The 12,683-nt window shown below is 48.6% G+C and overlaps 1 protein-coding gene and 1 pseudogene across 1 annotated transcript; both read left to right on the top strand.

Moving 5' to 3' along the window:
- Positions 1-1,610: 1,610 nt before the first annotated feature.
- Positions 1,611-2,011, top strand: LOC115865215 (small ribosomal subunit protein eS26 pseudogene; annotated as a pseudogene).
- A 3,501-nt stretch (positions 2,012-5,512) lies between these two features.
- On the top strand, positions 5,513-12,436 carry TSPAN16 (tetraspanin 16). Its single transcript, XM_070045094.1, is given in 7 exon segments — positions 5,513-5,575; positions 7,559-7,595; positions 7,598-7,615; positions 7,618-7,668; positions 10,088-10,227; positions 12,175-12,258; positions 12,422-12,436. Coding segments are annotated over 7 exon segments (408 nt in total).
- Positions 12,437-12,683: the final 247 nt, after the last annotated feature.

Raw genomic sequence — 12,683 nt, 5'->3', positions numbered from 1 at the left:
AGCCTCCCCTCCTGTCAACATTCCCCATCAGAGTGGTACATTTGTTATAATGAACCTACACTGATATCATTAGAACCTAAAGTCTATAGTTTATATGAAGGTTCACTCTTGTACTTATTTATTTATTTTTTTGGCTGGGGTGCGTGGCATGCGGGATCTTAGTTCCCCGACCAGGGATTGAACTCGTGTCCCCCGCAATGGAAGAGTGGAGTCCTAACCACTGGATGGCCAGGAAATTCCTGGTGGTGTACATTCCATGGTTTTCACTAGCGTATCCACCATGTCAGCATCGCATGAGTAGTTTCACTGCCCTAAAAATCCTCCGTGCTCCACCCATCAGCCCTCTTTCCCCGCTAAGCCCTGGCAACCACTGATCCTTCTTCTGTCTCCATCGTTTTGCCTTTTCCAGAATGTCGTATACTTGGAATCATACACCATGTAGCCTTTTCATATTGGCTTCTTCCACTCAGCAATATGCCTGGAAGTTTCCTCTATGTTTTTTTCCTGGCTTGATAGCTCATTTCTTTTTAGTGCCAATATTCCATCGTCTGGATGTGCCACAGTTTATTTACCCATTCATATGCTGAAGCCCATCTTGGTGGCTTCCAAGTTTTGGCAATTATGGAGAAAGTTGCTAGAAACATCCATGTGCAGGTTTTTATGTGAACATGAGTTTTCAACTCCGTTAGATTAATACCCAAGGACGGTGACTGTTGACAATCTACTTTTTAAAAAAAAAATTTAGGCCTTAAAAACCTTTTTCTGTATCAATAAACATTCTCCTACCACAGAAGTCAGCAAAGTACAGTCTTGTAAATAGATAGATAGATAAAATTTATTTGTAAATAAAATAAATTTGTTTATAGATTTTGTACAGCTGCTTTTCCACTACACCGGCTGTTTCATTTCAACCGAGACTGTATGGCCGGCGAAGCTCACAATATCGGGTGCTTTTGCAAAAAAATTTGCCACCCCCTGTCTTACAAGCATCATTTAACATAACTGTCTAGGGACTGCCCTGGTGACGCAGTGGTTAAGAATCTGCCTGCCAATATAGGGGACATGGGTTTGATCCCTGGTCCGGGGAGATCCCATGTGCTGCGGAGCAACTAAGCCCGTGCGCCACAACTACTGGGCCTGCTCTCTAGAGCCCACGAGCCACAACTACCGAGCCCGCGTGCCACAGCTACTGAAGTCCATGCACCTAGAGCCCGTGCTTCGCAACAAGAGAAGCCATCGCAATGAGAAGCCCACTCACTGCAACGAAGAGTAGCCCCCGCTCGCCGCGACTAGAGAAAGCCCGCGTGCAGCAACGAAGACCCAACAGAACTAAAAAATAAATAAATTTATAAAATAAAAAAAATTCTCTAGGATTCCATTGCGTGGCTGTACCATGATTTACCTACCCAATCTATGTTATTGGTTACTTCAGTTACTTCCAACATTTTGTCCTTAATGAACGTCCCTGTGCATCCTGGTTTTGAGGCACACATGTGACTATTTTCCCTAGGTTTAATGTCTAGAAATGGAATTTCTAGGTAAAAGATTTTACCATAAAACCTTTAAGGTTTTAAATATGAATTGCAAAATGTCCTCCTGCCACGACTAAGATGACCAAGAAAAGAAGGAATAATGGTCGTGCCAAAAAGGGCCGCGGCCACGTGCGGCCTATTCACTGCACCAGCTGTGCCCGATGCGTGCCCAAGGATAAGGCCATTAAGAAGTTTGTCATTCGGAACATCGTAGAGGTCACAGCCATCAGGGACATTCCTGAAGCGAGTGTTTTTGACGCCTATGTGCTTCCCAAGCTGTATGTGAAACCGCATTACTGCGTGAGTGGTGCTGTTCACAGCAAGGGAGTCAGGAATCGTTCTCGGGAAGCCCGGAAGGACCGAACACCTCCAGCCCTATTTAGACCTGCTGGTGCTGCCCCACGACCTCCACCAAAGCCCATGTGAGGAGCTAAGCCCTTAAAGGCTAAAGAAATACTGTTCCCTGGAAAGACAATAAAGTGGAAATTATACTTAAAAAAAAAAAGATATCGTGAGCTCACTCTTAGCTCGTTAGCCTTTTGTCGTGTTTTTTCGTGTGTGTGGCGTGAGGTAGGGGTCTGATTTTATTTTATTTTTTTCCCATTTGGTGACATACTGTTGCACTTACCAACTGGTCCATCCAGTCCTCCTCTGTCTATGCTAGTTTCCATTATGCTAAAGTCTGTTCTATGTACACTGCTTTGTTCCATTGGCCCATGTGTATATCCCCCACTAACACAACACTATTGTAATTGCCATGCAGCACAAGTACATGTTCAGCTACATGGGGTATGAATATTTCAAGCATGATCATGCAAATAGCATGTCACAGATTTTGCATGTCTTACTCATTCTCATATATAGCCTTGGCCAAATGTCTCCCCAGAGTCCAGCTCCGAGAGCCCCCATTCCCACTTCCCTTAAAATCTTGTCTGAGCTCATCATCCCACCCAAAGTTGAATCTGTATCCAGCATCTTTTGTTTTCCTTCCTCCACTGTGTTGCTGCAAAACTACAGCAATTTCAGTTTGGGGGTTTCAGGGAGATCCTTGCTCTAGCCATCTCCCAGAGCATAAACAGCCCCGACTGTTAAAGCACCCACCCTCACTTTCCTCCTCCCTGAATCTCCATCATCTCTCATTTTCTTTCTTTCTTTTTTATAAATTTATTTATTTTTGGCTGCGTTGGGTCTTCGTTGCTGCACGTGGGCTTTTTCTAGTTGCAGCAAGTGGGGGCTACTCTTCATTGCAGTGCTTGGGCTTCTCATTGTGGTGGCTTCTCTTGTTGCGGAGCACGGGCTCTAGGCTTGTGGGCTTCAGTAGTTGTGGCTCGCAGGCTCTAGAACTCAGGCTCAGTAGTTGTGGTGAATGGACATAGTTGCTCTGCAACATGTGGGAATCTTCCCGGACTGGGGATTGAACCCTTGTTCCCTGTATTGGCAGGCGGATGCTTAACCACTGCGCCACCAGGGAAGTCCTCGTTTTCTTTCTTAATTACTTCAGCAAAGATTTATTGAATAGATGCTGTGTCTGCAAGATTTCATTTTCTCTTCAGTAGAATGTGGACACTATTTTATCCATGTTTTAACTCGGAGGAATCAAAGAGTACTCTCTGTCACACCCCACGTCCAACCCACTGGCAAATCCGATCGACTTTACCCTCAGCATCTGGTCCATCCAAAGCTGATGGCGTTGGGAGCCACGAAGGGTTCAGAGCAGAATCATGCCCTGACTCAGGTGCTCACAGGCGCCCTCTGGCGGCTATGGAGGGAACAGAGTGTAGGGGGGACCATGGTGGAGGGACTGTATTGGTCCAGATGGGAGATGGTGGGGGCTGGACTCGGTGGGGCCAGGAGAGGGTAAGAAGTGGGCAGATTCTGGATAGACTCTGAAGATGGAGCCAATAGGACTTGCCAACACCTGGATATCTGTCCTCTGGACGCTTCAGTCACCCAGAGGCTGGGAAATACTATTTTTCTTTTTAAAAAATATTTATTGAGCTTCCCTGGTGGTGCAGTGGTTGAGAGTCCACCTGCTGATGCAGGGGACACGGGTTCGTGCCCCGGTCCGGGAAGATCCCACATGCCGCGGAGCGGCTGGGCCCGTGAGCCATGGCCACTGAGGCTGCCCGTCCGGAGCCTGTGCTCCGCAACAGGAGAGGCCACAAGAGTGAGAGGCCCGCATACCGCTAAAAAAAAAGAAAATTATTTACTTGGTTGCGCCAGGTCTTAGTTACGGCTGGTGGGCTCTCTTTTTTGTTTTTTGGTGGGCTCTTTAGTTGTGGCAGGCAGGCTCCTTCGTTGTGGCATACAAACTCTAAGTTGTGGCATGCATGTGGGATCTAGTTCCCTGACCAGGGATGAACCCAGGCCCCCTGTATTGGGAGTGCAGAGTCTTAACCACTGAACCACCAGGGAAGTCCCGGGAAATATTATTTTTAAATTATTTTTTATTTTTGGTCACGCAGTGGCAGCGTGCGAGATCTTAGTTCCCCGAACAGGGATCGAACCCAGGTCCCCAGCAGTGGAAGCACAGATTCCTAAACACTGGACCGCCAGGGAATTCCCAGGAAATACTAATATGAATAGGAATTCTCAGAATCTGATACAGGAGCCGCATGTCTGCGGTCTCACAACTGCCTTCATGTTTCTCCCCGTCGACTGTGGGGACCCCGATGTGTATCCACTGTGCTTTCCTGCCTCTGTGTCAAGGCCAGATAAGCCCAGCCATCGGCTGGTCTGGCAACTCAAAGCCTCAATTATCAAAGAGATTTTAATGATAATGATAATAATAATAGGTATAGATAGAAATAGATGAAAGGGGAGACAGGAGCTGACCTTCCTTTGACCCCCCCCCAATCTGGTCTCTAGAAGCTCCACAGAACCCACTGAGACCCCCCTGAGCTGGTCCCACCCCTCCGTTGTGCAGATGGGGAAACTGAGGCTCAGGAGGGAAGCAGCTTTTCCTCGATGGATAACTTGAAGTCCCCCCACCCCCGCTTACAGCATTTCCCACTCTTTCCCACCAGGCATGTGAATTTCATCGGAAACATGAGGCATTCTCTCCTGGCCCCCACCCTCCTGTCATCCGGTATCTCCCCTTCAGTCTGGTCACCCCTCCCCGCAATTTGTATTTCTGAGGTTTCTTGGCCCTTCCTCTGTTTTTCGTTTTGCTTTGTTTTGTTTTTCTTGACCTTGCAGCACGGCTTTAGGGATCTTCGTGCCCCGACCAGGGATCGAACGGGGCCCTCGGCAGTGAAAGCACTGAGTTCTAACCACTGGACCACCAGGGAATTTCCTCCTGCCTCTGTTTGGTGCCCCGCACTGTCCCTCCTGCCCTTCCGTCGGCCGCTGCTGTCTGCACACACCGCTGGAAGTCGCCTCTTAAGCCTCCCAGACTCTCAGAAAGTGGTGGCCGTGAAATGGGGTTCCAGCTATTTTTTTTAAAATGAATTTATTTATTCGTTTTTTGGCTGCGTTGAGTCTTCGTTGCTGTGCGGGCTTTGTCTAGTTGCGGCGAGCAAGGGCTACTCTTCGTTGCGGTGCACGGGCTTCTCACTGCAGTGGCTTCTCTTGTTGCAGAGCATGGGCTCTAAGCACGTGGGCTTCAGTCCTTGGGGCACGCAGTCTCAGTAGTTGTGGTGCACGGGCTTAGTTACTCCGTGGCACGTGGGATCCTCCCGGACCAGGGCTCGAACCCGTGTCCCCTGAATTAGCAGGCGGATTCTTAACCACTGCGCCACCAGGGAAGTCCCTCCAGCTATTACTGATAACTCCTAAGAATATCCCACTGCCAGCATCCTGGACAACATTCAGGAATGCGACACCTGGAAGAAATAAAATAACACCCCCCACCCCCCTCCCCCCGGCGTGTGTTCTTTCAAAATGGAGAGGCCACGGTGGCCTGGGGATGGGGTGGAAGGACTCCCAGCAGGCTCCCATCCCCCGACTCCCCACCCTGTGTCTTCCCGTGTTTCTCGGTCATGGTCATCATTCTCATCGTGGAAATCACTGTCGCCACAGTGATCCTTGCCTTCTTCCCGATTGTAAGTACAGCTCGGCTTCTCTCACTCTGCATTAGAAATAAACAGAATCAATAGAAGCCCTGCCCCTCCCCCCGGGAGGCTCCCACACTCGCCAGGATCCGGTGATGGTGGGGAGACTAGCCTCCAGAGATAGGGCGAAAAGCCGGAAACTCAGCCCTGCCTTCAAAGGCTCCCCTCAAGAAACTGCGGAGTGAATTGGACCACCTCTCATTTGGGGGAGTAATGGGAAGTAATTGCTGGGGGAGGAATGGGAAGTAATTGCTGGAGGAGTAATGGGAAAAGCTGTGAAGTTTCTTGGGGTTTTGAAATGAGTTCAAAATAGAGGGCTATTCAGCAATATCCATCATAATGAAAAAGCACGGACACTTTGACCCAACCATCTGGTCCCTAGGAATTATCCAAGGATATGCTTGGGGCGGGGGGAGTTTATAATGTATAATAATCCACACAAGGGAGTCTGATGCTGCTGGAAAGAAGGAAGGAGGAGGCTCTATATGCAGGAGATGGTACATTCTCCAGGACATAGTGCTGTCCCCGTTTGCGTCCCCCCAGAGGCTCACCCTGAGAAAAGGATTTGAAGGCTCATGGTTTATTTGAGAGGTGATCCCAAGAAGCACCTGTTGGGGACAGGGGCAGTGAGGCAGGGAAGGGAATGTAGCCCCTAAAAGCTGACACTGTGGGGCTTCCCTGGGGGCGCAGTGGTTGAGAGTCCGCCTGCCGTTGCAGGGGACACGGGTTCGTGCCCCGGTCCGGGAAGATCCCACGTGCCGCGGGGCGGCTGGGTCCGTGAGCCATGGCCGCTGAGCCTGCGCGTCCGGAGCCTGTGCTCCGCAACGGGAGAGGCCACAACAGTGAGGCCCGCGTACCGCAAAAAAAAAAAAAAAAAAAAAAAACCTGACACTGTGTGCAACTGGGCTGTCCTGGTGGGGGATGTCGGGGACGCAGCAAGGAGCACGCCATCTATTTTCTCCACCCAAGCGACTAGGGAGCCGCAGTATTAATCCAACACCTCCCATCAGTCATTGCTTAAGGGCTGCTCCCAGGGCGCATGCGTGCGGAGAGGCCACTGCAAGAACCTCGGTTGCTGGGGGCTTCCCTGGGGGTCCAGAGGTTAAGACTCGGAGCTTCGACTGCAGGGGGCGCGGGTTCCATTAGTGCTCAGGGAACGAAGATCTTGAATGCCGCAAGGCGCGGCCAAAAAGTTAAAAAAAAAAAAAAAATAGAACCTCGGTTGCTGGCAGCGGGAAGCCGGGCTCCGCGGCACAGAAATAAGAGAAGCCACCGGGATTTGAGCAGGGCACCGAGAGCCACTGCTACTCGTGTTGCGAACAGCCGGATGCAGAACAATGAGAATAGAATAAAGCAAGGGGGACAATAATGAGGATATACTTTGCTTTGACACACATAGCATACGTCTTTGGAGACACTGGAAACCATGACAGTCGAGGTGGTGAAGTGGGAGAAACTTGTCGGCTGGGAGAAAAAAGTGGGAGGGAGACTTTTCATGGTTTACCCTTCTGTGATTTGTGAATTTTGAGCCGTGTGACGATTTCACCTCTTTGGGGAAAAAATGGTTTTAATTTAGACCTCTATTTAAAAAATAGAAAATTAAAGTTGCCCCTTTTGTGCAGAGAGAAATTCAGTTGCTGAAGATGATATTCAAGTCCCTCATCGAGTTGCAGCCATAACGGGGGCGTAGCAGGCGTGTGGGCGATTCAAAAGAGCAGATGATTCAAAGCCGTTTGTGAGTTTGGATACAACCAGATGTGCTGGGCTCCAGACCCACGCTCTACCCTGTGTCCCTCTCTCGGGGGCGATGGTAGCCTGAGTTCGTCCTCCTCCAGCGCAGACCCATGGCTGGGGGAGGGGCCATGAAGGAAGAGGAAGGGAAGCCCCCACCTCCCTCCTGAGTCCCCAAGAAACCTCACCAAATGGGGCACCTTGCTGTTTTCTGTGCTCACCGCTCCCTGTTTCATCTCTGAGGTTAGAGAAGTGGCCTTGGAGCACAACTTTGTGACCCTGAGAATTACAGAGGTTACAACAGCCGGATGACTATTCCCTGGAATGGAATTTGGTCATGGAGAAGATGAGATTCACATCCTTTTGTTTGGTTGTTTAATTTATTTTTATTGTAGTAAAAGATATATAATGTAAGTGTATCATCTTACCATTTTTAAGTGTCCAGTTCAGTGGCATTAAGCACTTTCCTATGGTTGTGCAACCATCACCACCCTGCATCCCCAGAACTGAAACTCTGTCCCCATTAAACACTAAGGCTCCTTCCCCCAACCCCCCGTACCCATCATCCTACATTCTACCATTCTCTAGGAATTTGACTCCTCTAGGGACCTCATATAGGTGGAATCATACAGTATTTGTCTTTTTGTGTCTGGCTTATTTCACTTAGCATCCTCAAGGTTCATTCATGTTGTAGCACGAACTTCCTTCCTTTTTAGGGCCGAATAATATTCCATTGTATGGATGGACCACATTTTATTTATCCCTTCCTCTGTCAATGGATACTTGGGTTGCTTCCACCTTTTGGTTATTGTGAACCATGCTGCTGTGAACGTGGGTGTACAGATATCTCTTCGAGTCCCTGTTTTCAGTTCTTTTCGGTATATACTCAGAAATGGAACTGCTGGATCATCTGATAATTCTATGTTTAATTTTGGGGGCAATTTTCATACTGTTTTCCACAGCAGCTGCACCGTTTTACATTCCCATCAGCAATGAAGGCACAAGGGTTCCAGTTTCTCCACATCCTTATCACCACTTGTTATTTTCTGTTTTTGTTTTTTGATAGTAGCCATTCTCATGGGTGTGAGGTGGTGAGACTTATATCTTGAGTCTTGGTGTTTAAGGAGCAAGACTGGCCTCCATGTGGCATCTAAGCTCTTGAGGCAGATGGTTGAGAAGGATCTTTGAGGCGAGGGAGGGTGTGGAATGGAAAAGCCATTGCCTGTTTCTAGGAGTGTTTTCCACCTGAGTCTTGGGCCCAAGAACTGCTATGGGGTCAAGTTCAGGCTTGGGAGGGGGCACACTATGGGTAGGGGATTTGCCTGCATCCCCGTTTTGGTTTCTGAAGCTTGAGGTGGTAGAAAGTACTTCTCATTCATTCATATAGTCCTTCCACTAATCTTTTTTTAAAAAATTTAAGTATAGTTTCTTAAAATATTTTTAAAATATTTATTTGGTTGTACTGGGTCTTAGTTGCAGCAGGCAGGCTCCTTCGTTGTGGCTTACCGGCTCCTTAGTTGAGGCACGCGGGCTCCTTAGTTGTGGCATGCGAACTCTTAGTTGCGGCATGCATGTGGGATCTAGTTCCCTGACCAGGGATCGAAACCAGACCCCCTGCATTGGGAGTGTGGGGTCCTAACCACTGCGCCACCAGGGAAGTCCCTATGCCACAGCTTCTTTATCCGTTCCTCTGTTGATGGACCTTTAGGTTGCTGTCCTTCCACGAGTCTTTATTGAACACCTACTATGTGCTGGGCACTGTTCAGGGGTCTGGGGACAAAGCAGGGCACAAAACAAAATCCTTGCCCTGTGTTGCTGACACTCGAGTAGGGAGATGGAGAAAAAAACTCTAAGTAAACATTGGTGGCAGGGATGGTAAGTGCCATGAAAAAGAAAGCAAGGCAGGGAAAGGGCAGAGAGAGTCAGGATTTTGTTTACTTGTAGGTGCTATTAGTCACCTATTTTCAGCACACAGTGGGATGGCCTCTCCTAGCCTTTTTGTAGTTAGTTGGGGATCATGTGATGAGTTCTGGCCAATGAGCTGGGAGGAGAAGTGATGTGAGTCACTTCCTGGCCAAATTATTTAATTACCAGTGTAGGGCCCTCTGGACCTTTCTTTCTTATTTCCACAATAGTGGAATCATCTGGATGGTGGCTGCTTCACAAGCCTGAGTCCCTGAGAGACTTTGATAAATGGAGTTCCCCTGCCAGGTTGGTATGAGCATGTAGTGTGAGACAAACTGCTGAAATTGAAGGGCTGTTTGTTACGCAGCATCACTTAGCCTGGCCTGACTGATACAGGGCTGGTGGCAGGCCTTCCTGAGGAAGAACACTTGAACAGAGACCTGAATGAAGTGAGAGAGGGAGCCGTGCAGACATCTGATAGAACAGCATTCCAAAAAGAGGGAACAGCCATTTAAGGCAGCAAGGCTGATGCTTACTAATTGTGTTTAAGAAACAGAGAGGAGATCGGTGTGGAGCTGAGTGAGTTCAAGAGAGAGCAGGGAGATGAGGACCTGAAGGTGACAGGGCAGATCATGCAGGGCCTTGTGGGCCACGGTGAGGAGTTCAGCTTTTACTCCCAAGTAAGATGACAGCCATGGAGGATGCTAAGCCATGATGGGGTGGGGAAAGGGAGGCATTTAGCGCAGGCATTGGGATATTGTGACTACTCTAAACAGTAGCCATGGTGACCATGATTTCTAGTGTTTTATTATTTTGAAATTTGAAAGGGAGTCTTCAAGCGTTTATTCTCTTCTCTGCAGCTAAAGGGCTGTGGCATGAAGGACTACACAGATTTTCCATCCTTCGAAAGGATGACTGGCCACACCTACCCCAGGGGCTGCTATAAATCTATCGGGACCGTGGCCTGCGACGGGCACAACGTGTCTGCAGGTGTCATCCACCAGGAAGTAACTTGACATTTTGTTAGGTGTCTAGGTAGACCCCCAGGGCTGGGGACTTTTATGAAAATTGCATTTTTGCAGGGATCCCAGCGATTCTGACCACAATTTCAGCTCATTTCGACCACACAGCCTAGAGTTACCATCCCCATTTCACAGATGGGGAAACTGAGGCTGGGGAGGAGAGTGGTTCAAGGTCACATGGCTTTGGTAGAACCGGGATTTGATCCATGTTCGCCTGTGTCCATTGCCTGGGTCACACTGCCTGCCTCACAGAGAAATCAAATTGCAGCAATAATGGTGGAAAATGATTGTTCTGTAGATAGTGATGGCTGCCACATGACTGGGTACTCATTCAGTGAATTCAGTCTCCATCGCACCCCTTGAGCTGGGGACTGCCCTTCTCCCATTTTACAGATGAGGAGACTGAGGCACAGAGACGTTCCCATAGCCGGGGGGGGTGGAGCTGGGCTTCAAACCCCAGCCCTAGCTTCCCCACCCCTAACTTCTGCTGCAGGGGAATAAACACATGGGTCTTCCTTGAGAAATAAGAGTCATTCCTTAATTCATCCCTTCACGCTGAATGTCTCTTGCTGGGTAAATTGGCCAGAGTGAGTCCCAGGCTAGGGCCTCAGAGAGGGACGTGGCACCACACAGTGACCCACTGTGCCCTGTACAACCTGCCTGTCAACCTCCCACTCACCCCCTCACTCATTCCACTCTAGCCACACTGACCTCCACACTGCTGCACAAATACAACAGGCACATGCTTGCTTCAGGGCCTTTGCATAGGCTGTATTTTTTTTTTTTTTTTTTTGGCCTTGCAGCTTGGCTTGCAGGATCTTAGTTCCCTGACCCAAGACTGAACCCGAGCCCCTCGGCAATGAAATCACCAAGTCCTAGCTACTGGACTGCCAGGGAATTCCCATGTTCTTTCAGCCTGGAATGCTCTTCCCCTAAATGTTTTCCTACCTCATCTCTTTCAAGTCTGTGCACAGTTGTCACTTCCCCAGTGAGGCTGTTCCTGAACCCCTATCTATAAAACGATGCCCCCCATTCACCATCACACTCCATCTCCTTACCCTGCGTTAGTGTGCCCAGCGCTTAATCACCACCTGACAAAGTCATTGCTGTACCTGCTTATTTTATTACTTGTTTTTCCCACTCAACTGTTAGCCCCACCAAGGCAGGAATGTTTTCTCTTTTGTACATTGCTGGGTTCCCAGTGCCCGTTTCAGTGCCCAGCACACAGTGGACACTTAAAAAAACCCTATTAAATGAAAGGGGGCACTGAGCCCTTTGAATTCAAGACAACTCCAGCTTCCAGAAGAAAGGGGAGTATCTCAGTGGCTGCAGGAAGGGAAGTGAAGGTCCCATCACCTGCAGGTGGCTGTTCTGCTCATTCACTGTGCCTGTTCTCTTAACCTCTCTGAGCTTCAGTTCCTTCACCTATAAAACAGAGAAAAGACTAGTACCCACTTTATGGGATTATAGTGAGAAAATACATGAAAATGGCGAGAAGGTGCTGGATACTTGTTAGCCCTTTTGTTCATATGTGAAGAGGACTTAGATGTAACTAACGGTTACTGAATGCTGGTTATGTATCAGGCCACTGCTGTGTACTTCATGTAGATTCTTTCTTTTAATCCTCACAAAAATCTTGTGAGGCAGATCCTATTGGTCCCATTTACAGCTGGGGAAACTGAGGCACAGAGAGGTGTAGTGACTTCTCCAAGGTCACACAGCTAGCAATAACTTGGGACATCTGATCATATTCTTTTTTTTTAAATATATTTTTAAATTTTATTTATTTATTTAAGTTTTGGCTGCGTTGGGTCTTAGTTGCAGCACGCGGGCTTAGTTGCCCCTTGGCATGTGGGATCTTAGTGTTGATGGGGACTTGGAATCCAGGAGTCCCTAACCAGGTTCCGCCTGCTTTGATGTTTGTATCTGCAGGGCTGTTTCCCTAAGCTCCTGAAAATAACCAAGACTCAGAGCATCAACCTGAGTGGAGGCTCTCTGGGGGCGGCAGTGATACAGGTAAGGTCCAGCTCCTCTGGGACACACCAGGCTCTTTTGTTGAGCACCTACTCTGTGCCAAGCACTGTTAGGGACACCGGGGACAGAGCAGCGAGAAAAGACAAAATCCCTTTTGGGACTTCCCTGGCCGTCCAGTGGTTAAGACTCCGTGCTCCCAATGCAGGGGCCACGGATTTGATCCTTGGTCGGGGAATTAAGATCCCGTATGCTGCAGGGCATGGCCCCCAAAAATAATATATATATATATATATATAAAATAATAATAAAGACAAAATCCCTACCATGGTGGAGCTGACATTCAGTGGGGGGGATGGATGATCATTTCAGTTTAAGATACCAGCTGGGAAGGAAGTAAAAGAGGGTGACAGGATAGGTAAGGGAATCAGGGATGGCCTCCCTGGTGACATTTGACCAGTGACTGGAGG

The sequence above is a fragment of the Globicephala melas genome, chromosome 3 (genome assembly GCF_963455315.2).
Source record: "Globicephala melas chromosome 3, mGloMel1.2, whole genome shotgun sequence".
NCBI classification, from domain to species: Eukaryota; Metazoa; Chordata; class Mammalia; order Artiodactyla; family Delphinidae; genus Globicephala; species Globicephala melas.
Note: the sequence above shows the minus strand (reverse complement) of the source record. Positions and strands in the feature narration are given on the sequence as shown.